At 42.9% G+C, this 19,099-nt stretch overlaps 1 protein-coding gene across 2 annotated transcripts in view; it reads right to left on the bottom strand.

Moving 5' to 3' along the window:
• The window catches only part of ABTB3 (ankyrin repeat and BTB domain containing 3), a 184,649-nt gene that overhangs the window by 36,592 nt on the left and 128,958 nt on the right, over nucleotides 1-19,099 (bottom strand). For both annotated transcript variants that reach the window (XM_069859654.1, XM_069859645.1), the window contains exon 4: nucleotides 14,295-14,447. In XM_069859654.1, the coding sequence (XP_069715755.1) occupies nucleotides 14,295-14,447 (153 nt within the window). The remainder of the gene's footprint in view (nucleotides 1-14,294; nucleotides 14,448-19,099) is intronic.

The following is a 19,099-nucleotide window of genomic DNA, read 5'->3' as shown; positions in this document are numbered from 1 at the left end:
AACCCCAGACTGGCTGAGGTTGGAAGGGACCTCTGGAGGTCACCTGGTCCAACCACCCCTGCTCAAGCAGGGCCACCTGCAGACAAGCAGGGCAATATGCAGTCAGGAGAACCTTGCCAGGTAAACACCACAAATTCTTGCTGGCTGTGCATAACAGATGGGTTGTCATTCTTTTGCAGTCTTATTCCAAAGATCCCCAAACCGCAAACCGCTCAAGATATCCATTTCAAATGGAAGAAAAGCTAGGAGTTATTCAGCCAAGACGCGAATCTAGAGCTCCAGAAAGAGCCAGGCAATTCCAATCTGATGTTTATCCAACTTGGATTCATCTTATTAAAATACAGCTTTGCTTTTTTTTCATGCTGAGGAGTGTCTGGGGCAGAGGGTGGAGTCCAAATCTCCAGTGCTTTTGGTGTGAACTTAGATAAAGGACTGTTTGGAAAAACATCACTTTCATTCTCCAAGAATGCTAGGTCAGAGAACGAGGGGCTACTTATAAGGGAAAAAATAAAACAAAGATCAAAAGTGAAAAAGTCAAACATACATCAAATATTTGTTTTCTATTTCATATGTAAAAAAATGCAGCAAACCAAAAGAAAAATAGAAACAGCATATCATTATCATTTAAATTTATTCTTCAAAGTGCTTTATCAGAGCTTTATAAAATATATAACACTGCTTAATATTTAACAACAATATGCAATGAATACACTGTTCAGATAGAAGCAGTGACATGTAGTAATAGCTACCGCTCTTCCTCTTTCAACAGAGGAAAGAAAGCAAGGCAGAAAATACAAAGTATTTTCATCAAAGCTTCTGCAGGACTTAGCACAGAAACCTTGCACCTGAGCTCAAGCTTGCTCCCTGCCAAGCTGGGCCAAACTAGCCTGAAAAATAACAGATATTTTCGTGATATTCACTCCATATGGTCAGGTTAGGTTTTGACTGCTAAAAAGTTGATGTTCTATGAACGTAAACAAAGTATGCTTGAGTACCATTATTCAGAGGAACAAGGATGATGCTTCATCACAGCACTATATTGCAAGATTAATGCATAACACTCGATCACAATAAATACACCCTAACAGCAATAACATCCTGCACAAGTAATATGTCTCCAACAGAGGAAGAAAGCAACACACAGCAAGGCTGGGTTTTCTGCAGTAGTTACTGCGAGTAAGTTCAAGGAAAAAGCAAAACCAGCACAAATATGCAGGGCTGAGCTCAATGATGCGAAGATCCACAGCAGTGACTGTGGCTTTAACACGTTCACACCGTATGGCACACTTGTGACACAAGAGCTACAGCAACATTTGGTACCTGTTACCCTCATAGCAAGAGATGCTAGTGATCATCTGTGCCCTCCTTTAACGTATGGCAAAGATAAAGCAAGCTCAGAAGTTAGGTGCTGGGTGTTTGGTGCACAGATAAAGAGTCTGGACCTCCCAACTGCAGCTGGTCATTTCCAGATGACTCTGAGCTGAAAACAAGGTGGTTCCTCAGCCAAGTGCAGCTATGGAAAGATCTAGACATCCTCTGAGGACTGCAGAGATATCAGCTAGTATGAATCACTGACTGTGTTAAGCCACTGCTTCATCATCTGTACTGAGGTATATAACATACACTGAATAAACCAGGTCAAATTCAGTGCAAGTAGAAACAGGCAGAGCTTCACTGACGTCAGCCCAGCTTGGTGAAAGCAAAACGCTAGTCGACGATCTCCTCTTTAGAAAAAGCCAGGTTTTAAACTGGGTTGCACACCCACACATGGGAGGAAGGAGGAACAAGGGCCTATGTTTCCAATTCTGTATGGGCTGCCCAGATCTCTAGCATTAATTCAGAAATTACTTCTCCATAAGTAACTCCCCTGTGAGCCAGCTCTAGGGCCCAAAAAGCACCTCAGTTCATCTGCTTATAGCCAAGGAAGGGGACTCATTAATTACTGCTGATACTTGCTGTGAACAAATTACTACTCCTCAATCAACTAAGGGGATAAGGGTCTTGATCCACGGGCTTCAGGATGCTGTAGCAGTACAAACACTGCAACAATAACACGGATGCAGAGGATTGTATGAGTTGCACAGCTGCTGGGCAGCCAAAATGTGATGTAGACCAAGAACCACAAAACGAGAAACCACAACTTAGTGCTATTGCCAGTGGCCCACTTTTTATACCCCCAAAAGTACCCACTGCACTGAGTTACAGCCTTGATTTATCACAGAATCACAGAATCACAGAATAACCAGGTTGGAAGAGACCCACCGGATCACCGAGTCCAACCGTTCCTACCAAACACTAAACCATATCCCTCAGCACCTCGTCCACCCGTGCCTTAAACAACTCCAGGGAAGGTGACTCAACCACCTCCCTGGGCAGCCTGTTCCAGTGCCCAATGACCCTTTCTGTAAAGAATTTTTTCCTAACGTCTAGCCTAAACCTCCCCTGTCGGAGCTTGAGGCCATTCCCTCTTGTCCTGTCCCCTGTCACTTGGGAGAAGAGGCCAGCACCCTCCTCTCTACAACGTCCTTTCAGGTAGTTGTAGAGAGCAATGAGGTCACCCCTCAGCCTCCTCTTCTCCAGGCTAAACAACCCCAGCTCTCTCAGCCGCTCCTCATAAGGCCTGTTCTCCAGCCCTTTCACCAGCTTTGTTGCTCTTCTCTGTACTCTCTCCAGAGCCTCAACATCCTTCTTATGGTGAGGGGCCCAGAACTGAACACAGTATTCGAGGAGCGGTCTCACCAGTGCCGAGTACAGAGGGAGGATAACCTCCCTGGACCTGCTGGTCACGCCGTTTCTGATACAAGCCAAGATGCCATTGGCCTTCTTGGCCACCTGGGCACACTGCTGGCTCATGTTCAGTCGGCTGTCAACCAACACCCCCAGGTCCCTCTCCTCCAGGCAGCTTTCTAGACAGACTTCTCCTAGTCTGTAGCACTGCATAGGGTTGTTGTGCCCCAAGTGAAGGACCCGGCATTTGGCCTTGTTAAACCTCATGCCATTGGACTCTGCCCAGCGGTCCAGCCTGTTCAGATCCCTTTGCAGAGCCTCCCGACCCTCCAGCAGATCGACACTTCCACCCAGCTTAGTGTCGTCCGCAAACTTGCTAAGGGTGCATTCGATGCCTTCATCCAGGTCATTGATGAAGACATTGAACAGGGCTGGACCCAGCACTGAGCCCTGGGGAACCCCACTTGTCACTGGCCTCCAGCTGGATTTCACACCAACATGGGACATATGGGACATAGCAAAGGAAACTATATGGCAAAATTTGACATAGATCACTGCCGGTGCCACCATTGTCGCACGTTGACTAATAAAATGGATAATGATCAAGCCAGGGAGTTTAATAAAACAGGAGCATGACACAAGGGAAAGGAACGGAGGATGCTTCAGAAGAGAAAGCGTAGCATTGTCTCAAAAAGCCAGAGAGATGAATGAGTTAAGGCAAAGGAGATTTAGCAAGTACAGATAAAAAGCAGTGGAGAGACAGATCAAAAATTATCAGGAGCTACAAATACAGACCAGGAGAACACAGCATCATTTTTAAAACTGGAGAAAGCCAACTGGGAAGATGGCATAGCAGAAAAACTTAGCAGTCGCATTTCAAAATGAAAACTGAAAAATAAGAAAAACTCCAAATCCATCAAAAATCAACACTAAGCCAACATAGCACTGCATTTACTCCCAAATTCTCATTCATATCAATAACTGCACAATAGAAGGAAAGAGGGTCTCTGCTCCATATTACACTATATAAGAGGATTCTGCTTCAACACAGACACCATCCAGAATCACAAACATTAAAGGATGTGATATAAAAAAGGAGGAAGGGAATAGGCACCAGGCTTGACTCACAAGACTTCTTAACATTGTACTGCAATACATACACCGACAACTATGAGAAAGTGGGAAAAGGATAAGACGCTTGAAAAGTAAGGTTGACGAGGAACAGTTAAGTCAGCTTAATATATAGGGTCACTTTTTAGAGTTGTGACACTGTGCCTCCAAAGCCAGGAAAGAGAGTGTAACAGCAAACAGAGTTGGAAACCTCCCAGCTGCACAGTCAGTTCACAGCCCTCTTGCCAAAAAGTCTTTGTGATCTTTCCAGCTGGACAGGATGCTGACACCAGCCCAACAGCAGGACATCCCCTCTAAGGTCACCTTGGTTTGCTGCCATATTCTGTGGGCTACCAGAGCCCACATGGGTCATCCTTTCCCCAAGATCTCACCCTGCAGAAAAGGTGCTTTTTCATTGAAGGGTCATGGAAGGCTGACGGGAATAATTGAAGACCACAGAGGACCAATGCTCTTCTCCCCTCCTCTTCCTGGGGATAGTCTCAGGATGGCATGACATCACCATCCCAGGTGCTAGCTGGGTCAGGTGAACTTTGATGTCCCCAAGATGTGGCACAGTGACAAATGTAGGACTGGAAAGCATCCCTCAAGGGTAATATCCTCTTTCAATAGATGAAGCCCATTCTGGATGCCCTTATAAAACAGTTTGTAGGGCTGGGCAGGCTCCTTGGTACCATCACTGCCACCGTACACATGCTCCCACTTCCAGAATTCAGAAGTAATATGCCTGAATTAATAACATACAGTGATCGCAGTCCTCATACTCAACAGCAAATCCAGCCCTCTGATTCAGGGGTTCAGTCACACAGCCTGTAAACTCCCCAACTGATCCCTCCCTACCTTGAATCAAGCAATCAATTGCATTTGTGTGCAAAATAAAAATTAGAAACAGGAGAAATCTTTATTCTATATTTGAAGCAAAGCCATGATCATATTTTTTAACTTAAGACGCAATACAATTTTCTCAAAGTCCTCTTTTAATTCTTCACAGATATTGCTTCTACAGCAGTTATCTTCAAGATCATTATAGAGTTGCCGCTGCACATAATTAACTTCACTGGGGCTTTATATGGGAACTGCCATGGTAACATTAATTATTTGCAAATGGTCACTGTCAAACGCTGCATGGTGACCATGACACATTATCATATTCAGAAATACTCAAGCATCTGAAAAGAGTCAAAGATAATCTTCTTCATTTATAACGGGTCCTAGCAATACAGCAAATTATGTTTATCTTTTCTCAGACTCACATTATGAAAACACAATGCAGCACTTCCACAGCAACAGTTTAAACATAAGGGGCTTTATTTCATTTTCACGTGGACTGACTAATATAAGGTCTGTGAGGATCTTTAACAAAGTTACTCATGGATTGAATACATTTGGGAAAATGGATGATTCAAAGGCAAAGGTTTTCCATCATAACTGGCAGACACAGCAGCTCTCTTACTACGTAGCTATTTAATTATTTGTTCTTTGGGAGGAGATTATTGCTATAGTCAGTAGTGGACAACTGAAAATAAAAAAAAAAAAGCAACAATGCTTTGTATTAGTTACCAAAAAAAAAAAGTAACAACATCCTAACCATCTTCTAAGCTCTGTGTACCAACATAGCATGTTAATAGCCGATTTAAAAGAAACAAAGAGCAGACTAGGATGAGCAGCAGGACAAGCACCCCCCTCTGCTGAAACGAACAGATCATCATCCTGATAGCCAAGCACCAAGACCTTGTTTGTCCACCTGGGACTCAATCACCAGCCCTTTCAAGTAAAAGAATGAGAATCTATTAATTTAAGCCCATCTCTTTAGCTCTGTGGATTTTATTCAGTCTGTCTCTGTCCTAAAAAGGAACAAGGTCTCAAGTCATAAATTATAGTTCAGCTGGTTAGAAATCTGGAAGGAGTCATATTTTAGCCAGCAATATACATGAATTAGCAATTCTGAATTTCTTGGGGTCAGGGATCACAGTTTTGATCTGGGCATACACAGTTCATAACACAAAAGGGTCCTTTTCCCTGCCTGGGGCTCTTCAGTGAGACAACAGATACAAACAGCAATAGCAGGAGCTGTAGATGATTTAATTTAAGTTTGTGAGAACTCTTTTTTCCAGTGTGGTGCTTTAAAAGGGACTATAATGCTGATATTAAAAGGACTGCAATATAAATAATATATTGAGGCAATTATTTGCAGTTTCAGTTTTAGAGAAAGGGAAACTTAAACACAAACATGCTGATGAAAGTGAAGAAGAGCACTACTTTTTAACGCAGACATAAAATATCTTCATTTACTTAATCAGGAGCCAAATGAAGAGAAGAAAATAAAAACCCTTCAGATATTTATTAGCCAGTCTCTTACTCTCATCAAAGGCCTGAGAATACATTAGTTACAGATACTGGAAAATAAATTAAAAAAGTGACGTGGCTATCAAATCAAGACCCAAATCTATAATTCAAAATACTCTTAATATTACAGTCCCATGTACATAAGCCAGGAACCATGTTCAAAACTGAATCTGACTTATGATTTTGAACAAGGTCGACATGTAATAGGAAAATCTAGGTATAGATTCATCTTTCATAATAGATAGCACAAGTCTTCACTAATAAGTTGAAGACAATATGTCATCTGTATTTTCATTACTGTATTCAGGAATGTATAGACACAGCATATGAAATACTGATGAATTGCTTGCAATGGGAAAAACACCCCAAGAAGGATGGATCCTAAAGCCCATAAAAGTACAAGTGTGTTCTGCCCTGAAAGTGAAGGAGAGCATGAGGATAAGGTCATCCCTTTCAATAAGTCATTTATTATTATTGTCTTCAAGCAGACAGTTGGCAGGAGACGTTGAGATTCACCTCAGAAAACCCATGCTCCACCTTTTAAATAATAAAATCTCCTTCATCCACTGGCACCATCTGCCCTAAGGGACTGCTGGAATTCGTCAAGTAGCTTGTTTGCTACTGCTTGCTGGTTTGGCATTTTTGTGTCTAATTACAGCAATAGCCATGGCTGGTGTTAAAAGATTAGTGAAAATTTGTGGGCAGAACAAGGACTTTCAAGGAGCTGGGCAAACACCAACCAACCTTACTTAAAAGTGCCTGTATCTAATTAAATAGCAGAATATCTTAGCAATTTTCTACTCTCTTCCTCTACAGAAACTCAGCCCCTTACCCAGCACATTTTAAGAGAGAGCAAAGAGCAGTGGAAATATTTTTCTGCCTTCAAATCTCTATTTATTCAAGCTATTTATATTTTCATGCTCTAGTACAAGCACAGGATTTCCATAAATAAAACATTAAATGCAACTCTTCTTCTTTCACTTTCAAGTTAGAATTGCATATGTGTGTATAGTATTAAGATGACACAGCAAATGGTACAGACTGCTCTGAAAGAATGAAATAGCACATCTTCCCTTTATGCTGCTGTATTTTTCCCTTTCCACAGTCTTAAGAAAACTCTCTAGAATGACCCAAGGATGCTCCCATGTTAAATAAACCTCACTTTAGTGGTCAATAATCCTATTTTCCTAGAAAGCCTTCATTAAGAGGGATGGTCCCAGACAGAAAAGCAGACTTAGATATTCTCAGACCAAGTCTAAATGGAAATAAGGGCTGAGTTTCAATTAAATACAGGTTTCAAAGGCACTCAGACACTGCAATTAATGCCCAGAGACCTTTCTGCATCAGAGCTGTAAATGTAACTTGGAGGCCCATGTGATGCTGTCACAGGGCAGCGGAGGGTTAAACCCCAATTCTATACTGCAGCAAGGCCTTCACCCATCTATACTTCAGCCTGAACTTACTTGTGACCTGTTAATATCCAGATATTCCTGTGTCCATACTGCCTTTTAAACAAAGTGTATTTTTCCTTCCATGGAGTTTATACTCTTGCTGTATTTCTGGAGAAGAGTCACACACTCCTTCAGCATTCACCTCACTCAGCTGAATAGCCCCTTTCTTCTAGTCTTCCTCCATGAGAATATTTTGTTAAAACTCCAATCACCCCAGACTGTTTCTCTTTACCAGGTCCAATGTGAATATTTTCTTGACCTGGACACAGGATTTGTGATTCCACATCACTGCCTGCTACTTCCACTACAGAGGCACCAATATTTTCCTGCTTCTACTGGAAATACTTCTCCTGATGTATACTCAAAACGCATTTGCTCTTTTCATAGCTAAGGAAAAAGCCTCCTTTGTGGTTCACAATCATTCTAAGAATAAATATTGCACTACAGTCTTTACCACCACTTTTCTAATACTCGGCTCCCAATACAGTATATATTATTCTGTACATACATCAAATATGTCAGATATGCACAGCAGTATGTGTTTTAGTAATCAACCTCCACATGTTTCCACTTGTGGAAAACTGCATTTCATCCCTCTTCTTTTGTCCTGCTTTTCAAGGTCATCCGCTTTTTCCTGGATAATTTCCCAAATCTTCTCTGTCAGGACAATGCCTCTCAGCATCGTGGCATCAGTGAATTTTAACTTCACGAGCACGTTGCTCAGATTCGTGCCAAAGCCCTTTCTGAAAATTAAAAAGTTTTTAAGATGAAAGCAGAAGATCTCTGCTTGTAACACCACTGCAGCCAAGCTAGCCCTTGCCACTTCTCTGGAAGCCAGCCCCTGCTCATTTTCCAATTCCTTTACTTATTCCCATCTTTTCCATCTTAACTAATAGCTCCCTGCATAGACTGCATCAAATCATTCACTCAAGTCCAAATAGATGAAATCTACTGAATTTCCTTGGGGTAGAAAATCAGTTATCTTATCAAAAAGTTATTAGATTAGTCTGGCAAGATCTATCTTTAGAAAATCTGTGTCACATTTTATCTCATTTTTCCCTCAACAACATGTCTTTAATCAGTCATTGCTTGAAAAAACATTCTAAGGCCTTGCACTAACAGCCTGGAATTTTCCTCGGATGTTTTTCATCTTTTTCAAACACTGGCCATTACTATTATTAATCCTTAGAGTTACAGCACCATGCTGGGCTTTGTTAAAAATATTTTCCTCTGACCCTCTGATTTTGCGAGGCAGCAATTTCTCATCGCTGGCACAGAAGTTATCTGGTCTCTCCAATTTGAGTGCATTATGCTGCATATTTTGCCCTCCTTTTGACTACAATTTATTCCATTTTCATAACCTTGTTGGTTTAATTTATTTTTCCTTTCCCCCCAAGGATTTTCTTCCGGAAAACAGAGGCAATGTATTCACTTAAGTTCTTGGATGATGGCCTCCATTGGCACTAATGCACACCCCTCAGGTGCTTTTTGAAGGCCAGCACTTATAGATACAAATTTCACCTATGTACCCCTGGAAAAGAGGAGAAAAATGTGTCATGTCTATGGTCAGGAGCAAAGATAGGACCCAGACTCACAGCCAGTCAAAGAAGAAATGGAATATTTGCTGTGTTTGCTACATGTGAACCCAACATCCTCAGGGAACTCAGCCATGCCTCAGAAATGCTGCTGCAGTGTACAAGTGAGCAGTTAAAGGGGATCAAGTTATCACGGCCCCCTGTCTGTACACAAGTCGTGTCACCCCAGCTCCTGCGCTCTCCAGCTCTGCCTCGACTGGCAGCAATGTTGCCACCTCCAACTAAATTTGACTGGAATGTGACGGGGGGCTCTGACCACACCAGTGGGGTCAGCATGCAAATCTCACCATCTAGCTCTATCCTCTTGAGTCCAACCCCAACAACCACAACCTGGAAACAAGGGACCATGATGCTTCTTGTTGGCACCCTGGTACCAAAGCCTGAGAGTTCTCCTCATGCTGCACATCAATATGGGATGGAGCAAGAAGAAAACAGACCCCTGTGGGACTCCACCTGTGAGGCATCTAATGGTGAAATGTTATTTCCCTTTGCTGCTCTTTGGGTACAACTCCCAAAAAAGACACTAAACCTCCTTACAGAATTGTCTTGGTCTCCTCCTGCCAACACCTGCCTCCAGTGAAACAGCTGTGGCCACCGGTGGATTGTAATGAATGACACAAGGATCAACGTTGCATCTTCAGCATTCAAGAGAGAGACATGAGACTCTTCATTTATGGACAAGAAAACATTCCTCAAGATGACTAAACTTTGCTTCTCCTCCAAACCTCAGTGAGGATATTCGCTTGCTGGGCAAGGGGACTAACAATCATGAGAGGTCTTCCAGACAACCCTTTGGCTGCAGAGAAACACACAGCCTCACACGTAACCTGGAGGCTATCGGTACCATGGGGCTACATTCAACAATCCTCTTCATTCAGAAGCCAAGAAGGATCCCACGGATGTGACATGGGCTAGGGGAGATGGCTGAACTGGCCGTTCCTTCTACAGTCAAACTGGAGGTCAGATGTCCAGCTGGGATGTTTGAGGTTCAAGAGCCAGAACCCCACCCTCAGACAGTTCGAGCTAGGATCTCTTGAAACGCCTGCCTCTGCTCCAGTGTGAGTACCGGGAGCGAAGACACTGCCCACCTGACTCCTTTCAGCAGAGCACAAAGCCCTTCTCTGGGACATGGGGGATGCTTGCCAGGCCCATAAACATCTGAGCATAAAAGCAGTTCTCCCCAGAGAAGACAGAAAGGGGATGACTTGGAAGCAAAGAGATCCGAGGCAATGCTGACAGTAAAAGAAAATATTTCAAACAACACATGGGGACTGCTCTTTGTGGAGGGGAACTGTACTCAGGTCTCCAAGATTGTGGATTTTTCCTCCATTTTTTGTTGTTTCTGGTATTAGAATGAGCACGTGTGTCTGCAGGCACACTTGCACTCCAGACTATATTCTTTTTTAAATCTCTGACTGACCAGAAAATAGATTTTTATCCAGCCAGGTGTGGAAGTGACCAAGTAACTGTCCGTAGCAAGACATTACCGCCTCCCTCTAGTCAGTTTGTTCCAGTATCTTTAAATCCTCCAACATTGCCATAATACCTTGCAACTAGAAATGAAGCCACTGACTCTGGCAAAAATCACAGCAGTTTTTGTGCTGAGCAATACAGGACACGCCTCCCTTGCTCTGTTTCTCCGCCATCAGCTTCCAGTCCCCAGATGTAGTCATCTGTTAGCAATACTTCCCAGCACGTCTAACACATTGGTTTGATTTTTCTTTAAATAAATGTCCCACAGAATGGGGGAAAGACAGACATGCAAAGGGCTTCTTGTATTTAGGTGGAGCAAGAGGAAAGGTACCCCAGATCCAGTGCAGACTGAGAAGTGATGATACCTTATTGCAGCAGAAAGGCAACACAAGGTCAACCCAGCTTTTACCACCAGGGCTCTTTTTTGCAACAGATTAGCTTCATCCCTGATGCCTTCACTAATAAAAAGTCTAGAGCAGGGAGCAGAGCACCTACCTTCGCCAGATTTATGCAGAGAGCTACTTTGCACAAGGTTCTCTACTGACCACATCCAGCTGCCTCAGGTGGCCCAACAACGTCTGTGTACAGCAAGGCTTTATTTAAGTCTAGTCTCCCACTGTGACAAAGAATATTTTGGACACAGCTCGGGCTTTCATCTCAGGTAGCTGTTGTGCATTGAGCAATCAGTCCATTTGTGAAACCTGCCTCTTTGCAAAAGGTGGAGACAACTGCTTTACCTAAAGCTTCCGCTTCTGGGGGAAGGTGAAAATTTATATTCCTGGCTCATCTTCCAAAGCTGGGGAAAAGGAAGAAATTTTTTGGCATATCTGCTGCTGTAAAGTGAAAAGAGATCAGAAAGGAGACAGGCAGCTCCTGCCTGATTCCAGCTTCCCTACCTCCTCTAACCAGAGCAAGAGCAGGTCCTCTTTCAGGAGATGAAAAAGTTATGAAATTAAGGGGATGGATTTTTAAAAAAGGATCAGAGAAAGAGAGGAAGTATTGGAATGAAAGGCAGGAAGAAAGCAGAGATGATTTACAAAGCCACATATCAGGAACCTCACTGCTGGAGTATGTGATTGTGCTGGGAAGTGTCACACCAATCTGCTGAGACCTCCATGCCGTACTTCAGATAAGAAACTGAACATTTGGGTTTTATCTGAACTGATCCTGAACTTCATAGCCTTTGAGATCATGCCAATCTCTTTCTCTCCCTCTTCCCCATATGCATGCTATTCCAGTGTGGAAGCTGATGCATTTGCAATGAAAAGTTGTGAATCAACACCATGGAATGATGCAATATTCCATGGGACCGTGGGTACTTTTGGGATCAGGTTTCTATATTTTAGCGAGAAGACTGCTAAGAAAAGCCTAGAAATTGAACCAGTTTCAAGGTCTACTTACTAAGCCATTTCTATAAAAGCCACAAAACATATCAAGCTAACTGCATTTAAAATCCTCCAGCTGTCATTCGTCACACTGATTATTTTAAAAGCCATCTCCTGCAAAGTTGTTGCATTTTTGCCCCCCTTCCAGTGTTTGCATTTATGGAACTGATGCTTGCTGAGGAGCTGATAGTTGGAAACCCACTCCTCTTCCCTAATGGGGAGGCATGAAAGCTGGGAAATTACAAGTGCTGAGGGTCAAATACAAATAAAAAATTACAAGCTGCAAGGTTTCAAATTAACATTCTGACGCTTCACATTATTCTTCTGAAAAGCTTGGTCCTTCCTTTGATCTCAGGATTACAGGCAGCCAGGGACCGATTCACAGCTACGCAAAGAACCTGCTGTATTATGCTGGCAGAAGGCACAGACCTTAAAATAAAACACGACATACGTGAACACTCATTTGCAGACCTCTGTCAGCATAGTAGAGCGAGATCTTAATTTTGGGACATCAGAGGGTGAATTGGGACCCTGTAGTCTAATACTAGACTACATCACAAAGTCTGGTCTCTCTAAAATCCAGAATTTGTCACAGGAATGTTTTCTCTTTTCATTCTTCCCACCTGAAAAATCAATCCCAGGCTGCACTCTTCAGGCTTTCTCTCCCTTGCAAGAGTAGTAGGACAACAGCCACCACATACATTCTTTATGAAATGAATTCTTGATGGCAACTTTAAACTAAATGCTAATTTGTTCCTCATAATTAACAAATTTTTATGCAACACAATACTACTCACCCCAACTTCAAATGATTTTGAAAAACCTGGAAAATTGTCTGAGAGTTGATGACATATACACACTGACAAAACATAACTTTAAGAATGACATAGTGTTTTTTAAAATCCACAAATATTTAACTGTATCTAACTTCATTATTAAGACATATGATGTTGAGAAGAAACATTATTGTTTTATTTGAAATCCTACCTAAATACTGAAACTGGTATTAAATTACTTGTGCCTTTTAAAAGCAAGTGCTAGGTCTTCAGAAAGTGCATAGTAACTGTAAGTCCTGACATTTCAGTAGTGACACAGATTGCTGACCTACTGGAATTGAGAGCCAAGATGGTCACACCAAAGGGAAGCAATTACAGCCAAGATTTGAAATCTGAAACGTTCAAGATTTCACTTTCAAAATTAAACAGATTTCTTCAATTAAATATTGAATAGCTGCAACAATAAAAAACCTGTGCAGATCTTGAAGGAAAGTATCCTACTCTATGGTAAAAGAGCATGTCAAGGCCGAAGTCAACATAAGGCAGCTGCTTCGATGCAAGTTGTCACAGATAATGATGTAGATCAACCCTCTGCTTTCTGTGTTGCAGGAAAGAATGCATCTACTGTTGTACAAAAAGGCAAACTGCTCAAAACTGGTGTTTATGCACAAATTTGTGAAGCAACACCAGTGAGCAAATCGCAGATTCAGAATGCCTTCTCATATGAAAATAAAAACCGAATATATTCTTGACTCTGGAGCAGCCCTAGATCATGCTTTTATACATGTACATAATAATAAGGCAAAACAGACACTAAAAACATATCCTGGCAATAAATACTTTAAGACTTCATTAGAAAACCAAAAGGTCACATTTTATACACGAAAAAGCCAAATTATCTAGGCTGACATTTACAAGTAATTTGAAAAGATATTAGCATAAAAAATACAGTTTTACTGCAAGAGGTAGTCTTACCTATAAGTTTAAATGTGCCCTTTAAGCATTAATGTTGAAAACAAAGCACTGAAAAATATCTGCAGCCCTGCCAATTACATCTCAGTATTTTATAGCAAAATAACGTGAAGCAGACAATTAGCAGAATGTTTCAGCCCCTCATTAGCAAGAAGAACCTAATAGTAAAAGAAAAAAACCACAACCAGATGATATCTGATGAGCAGATTATGGGCTCGATCCAGCTGTGAGATATTCAGGCACCCATTACCATGCAGCCGGCTTATCCACGGATGTGAGCAAATACCAGGAGCCGATTTTGCAACGCACACAGCAATATGCTAGAGTATCCACGCACCTCTCGAGGCAATAACAGAGCCCTCTGCCTGCCAGCTCACTCACTGGCACTAGGAAAGAGACGCACAATTTGCAGAAAGCAGCTGATTATTTTTGTGGACTTACTTTAACTGTCGAGGTTCGCAGTCAACTCCCGGCAGCAAAAGCCTCGCTGCCTGCCGTACGTCATCACTGTCCACGGAGAAGCTGCGACGGTGCCCCGCGTGAGCCACAGCAACCCGTATCCACTCCATCAGGGGAGGCAGCACAATGAACGGCCTGGGAAAGCACACAGACATGAATGCTACAGTACAACAGCATCAAAATAACAGGTATAAAGAGAGAGAGAGAGGGCGGGGGTGTGTGTGTGTGAATGGGGGTATATATATGTGAGAGCATATATATAGAGAGAGGGAAGGAAACAAGCAAAACTAAAGCATGGGAGAACAAACTGGCTCAGCAAATTTCAAGCAGACCTATATCAAGATGTCTCACCCTGTCTCCAAAGCAGAACTGTTTGAAGAGTGAGATTTGTGAGCCACACTCTTTTATAGGGCTCCTGCGAGGTCAGTGCACCCACCTGGCAAGCCTGCCCTCCCTGCCGATCCTTCGCATGGTGTATCCCGAAAAGAGAGCTGGAACCTGGCATAGGACCATGTTCCGCTCTGGCTGATGCACCGGGCTGGGTACACTCCCACTTTGCAATAGGGATGGGAAAAATGAACCAGGGCAGAGAGTGGGGATGCCCCAACCACAGGATGCTATGGGTGGAGAGGTGAGGTGTAAGTGAAGCCTCCAGTACCCCCTACCAATGCAATGTGCACCTTGTGCTCAGTGCTGAAAGTGGGGACTTCTGCTGTGGGGTCCCACTGTATTATTGAGGTTATCTGTGAGCAGCACCAGAAATCAGACCGTTTCATTTCACTTTTAGCAGTATCAAACCACTATGCCTTGGGCTACCAGCTCTCCTGCCACTTGAGCAAAAATACACAAACTCACCCCCTAAAGTGGATGGTGGGTCTCCGGGCCACAGCCCTGACTTGAGCAAAGCATGGACACTATCAGAGACATGGTCCTTAACTTTCCAAGACCTGTCCTAGCAAGAACTGCACAAGCCTTAGGTGTAACACACAGCACACAGTTTGCCCCATCTAAGCTAAAAATTATTTGGGGACCAAGAGAAAGATACCAAACCTTAAATGAGAACCATAGCTTCAAGTCCTAGTTTGGAGATAAAACTGCTGAACAGTAGAACATCTTGGAAGGTCACTGTCTGTTACGTCAAAGTAGACAAAATTCCCAGAGCAATACAGGCTGCAGCAACTTCTCTCTCATCCCCAATAAGGTTTTGTGTCTGCTTCACCTCCTAGCTGGGGTGTCCAAAATAAGTGTTTCCGCTGTGGCTTGTACACGGGAAACAAAGCCTGTGTGGGGAAGGGATGACGAAGGGTAGAAGAAATCTCTCTTTCTAAAAACACACTATAAAATTCTAAAAATTGTAAAATCATTAAAAAAATAATAAATTTCTCCAGGAGCGACTTGAAAGCTATACTGGAAGTCCTGTGTTTAGTCAGGACTGCTGAAAATTATTTAGACACAGTGAAACTGTTAGCATCCACACTGTAAAATAGATACCATGGCTAAGGGATGTTAACAGAGTACTACATTTTTTTTTTAAAAAAAGAGATGAAACTTACAAATTACTACTGTCCTCAAGGAATGTCTGTAATTAACCTACTCTTACCTTCTTCTCCTGAACCTTCTTCTTTAATCTCATTTCCTATGTGGCTCTCTTTCCCCTCCTCTTTAACTGTATATTCCCATATTCCCTCTGTTTATTAGCTCAGTATATCATCCTAATACTGGAAATGTTCCTCTTAGTGCAGCATCATCCCCTGCCTTTGCTCTCTTCACTTCTCCTGCTCCTTTGATATTGCCTTCCGTACATGGTCCCTTTACTTGGTGGGGAAAAACAAACAAACAAAAACCAGTGACTTCTGGATGAGGTGCCCAGTAGGCAAATACTTTACATTTTCAACATATAGCTTTACCCCAAAAGGATCTACCCTGAGAGAATGTTGATTCTGGAATATCCTTTTCTTATTTTTAGCTCTTTATGCCATTTACTTCTCTTTTGAAGATCTGACTTTATATAGCTCTGATATTAACATCCTTAAGGAAGAATAATGTATTTCTAAAGCACCGAAGGACAGAGAAGCCCTGAGGCCACTAACTTTCCCTGGGACAAAGTGTTCCCAAATCTCATGGCTTAAATTAACAACCTCCTTTTGAAATATGACATCTTTGGCCGACTTGTCACTTTCACCATTACTCTATTCAAACACATCATCACTTCAAGACCAGGTTGCATTTACTTCCAAGGCTTTTTGCTTTCCCCAGACCTGCTGCAGTCATGCAAGGAGGCAGATAAAGACAGAACATCATCTGCCACAGCTTTGATTTCCACAACACAGCTCATTTGTCATGATGGTGGTGGCGGTCTGAGGGACAGGGGAGAAGCTGGGGTGCATCTGCTCCTGGTAGATGACCTGGGAAGCAAGTCACTTGCTTTATGTGTGTTTGGAGCAGAAAGGACTCTCTATCGTGGTGTTAAGCAGCTGGGGACAAGTGATCAGTGGGAGTCCTTTTCATCACTTGCTGATCTACAGCCAGGGAGCTGAAAATCACACTGGAAGTGTGAAAATGCATATAGTTACCCATGAAACTTGGTGCCAGGAAAACAATTAAACGGAAATTCAATTCTAGGTTATGGCTTGCATGAGTGAACACGGTCTGGATCACAGAAATGAAGACAGGGTTTTATGGAGCTTTCCTATAACATCTGCTGGGTAAACAGAGGAGCAGAGGGCCATGCCTTAACAGCGGGTTCGGGGGTTTATGCTTTCTTCTCAGCTCTCACGCAGGTCAGAAACTCACTCAGCTGCAGATCTGCCCCACCACAGTAAGGAGCATAGCAAATAAAATCGTTTACAGGAACTGTGAGAACTGAATTATAAAACTGTAGTTTTCATTCCTCGTCTTGCAAACTTCAACAGAGAAACGAATGTGGCTATTTGGTGCAATAAATCCCAAAAGGGCAGAGAATTGGTGTTCAGAGGAAGCGAGGGGATTTTCCCTAGAAGCCAATTTCACCCCATACATGAGGACATGCCGTTCACTCAGAAAAAAATCATATTTCTTTTCCTGAGGCCCTCTCCCTCCCCCTAGTCATTGCATATCTGAGCATGTCAGGGAATTTGTATTTTGAGAAGAGAACCAAATATGGTTGAGTGCAATAGGTTAAAAATACCCTTCAAGAGTCTATGCATCACGTGAAGGGGATTTTTTTTTTAATTGCTATTTGTGTGCCAAAGGAGAAAGAGGAACACAAAGCTACAGGGAGGTGAGAACCTACAAGACAATGTGAGACATCAGTATGAGATATTTCACTTTTCAAATGACACCATGCAAAAACAGGTTACACAAATGCATCATATCGTTGTCGTATACATTGGTTTACCCCTGCTCGACAAAAGCAAGTAACAACCAGGAGACTTGGGTACCTTTGTGCTCCAGAGCAGATACGTAGCAGATAAGTCACCTACTTATATGTTTTGGAAGCACATGTCTTAATTAATCTAACCATGGCAGGAACATGATGGACTTGACTCTGCCTGAATGATGCAGAAAGTCAGGAGCAACTCAAACGCTGCAGAAGCACCTTACAGGGCTGCAGGTCAGCAAGCACTCTGATCTCCCCCCAGCACATCTTTGTGCCCATGCTTAACTTTAAAAGCAAGCTCCCATCCTCTTTAATTCACTGCAGTTCAAAGTTAAACATGAATTTAAGTAACATCCAAAATAAAGGAAGGATTACAGTACAGGCTTAGTATAATTTTCTGAGCTGTTATTGAAGAAGAAAAACATGCCAGATGGAGATGCAGGGAGAGGTCTCTGCACAAAACAATCTCCATTCCACGCAAAAGAGCTGGGAGAGGGATGAGGAAGGCCAACAAAAAGCAGATCCCAAAGGGCACTGTCTTCCCTGTCCTTGGCTAGGGGACACCTGGCTCCTTTTGGAGTCTGCCCTCCCTCTCTGGATCCCTACTAAAACAGAAAGGGGAATTATAAGAGACCCCCAAACCCTTACATTGTCAGATCCTCCCTCCACACAGCATCCCTCCCCATTCCTTCTTGCTGCCCCATGCCCTTCTCTCACAGCTATTTCAGGATGGCTCAAGAACCCACAAGCTCCTGTGCCTTGCAGACATCTGCTGGCAATACCCAGCCAGCACTCCCCAGTGAGGGTTGGCTGCTTGCCTTCCTTACCTTCCTCTCCTGTCCCAGATACCACACATGCTTGCCCTTGGACACGGCAGCTCCCCACTTGCACCCACCCTCCTCTCTGGAGCAGGCTGAGGACCACTCCAGATGCCAGCAACCCCTGTGTCTGAGAAGATTTCAAACCTCTCTCATTTTTTGCAGGGCTGATGTCTCTGGGACTCTTAGAATTACAGAATGGCTCGTTAGGAAAGCAGATGTTATTAGAGGGGGCTAAATGTAAGGCACAACCTGCTCCACTCATGCCACCTTTTGTCCCAAACCTACACTCCTCCTGAGACATGTGTGTTAGTTCTGTGCTGCTCATCATTTCCCTCCACGGCAGGCTGGCACACAGAGGTACTGAAAGTTCCATCATTCATATGCAATAGCTCAGGCTTAACTATTATTATTATTATTATTGTTATCAGTGGTAGCATACCTGTATATAAACAGAAGGAATTGTCAGATGGAAGAGCATGAGAAATGTGCAATTTAAAATGCAATAGGACACTGCATTATTTTTGTATAGTCTGAGAGGAGACTGATGTTTTAGACCCTGCCTGGTATAACACCTCAGTTGCAAAGCACTAGGGCTAGCACTCCTACAA

The sequence above is a fragment of the Phaenicophaeus curvirostris genome, chromosome 1, assembly GCF_032191515.1.
Source record: "Phaenicophaeus curvirostris isolate KB17595 chromosome 1, BPBGC_Pcur_1.0, whole genome shotgun sequence".
Classification (NCBI taxonomy): Eukaryota; Metazoa; Chordata; class Aves; order Cuculiformes; family Cuculidae; genus Phaenicophaeus; species Phaenicophaeus curvirostris.
Note: the sequence above shows the minus strand (reverse complement) of the source record. Positions and strands in the feature narration are given on the sequence as shown.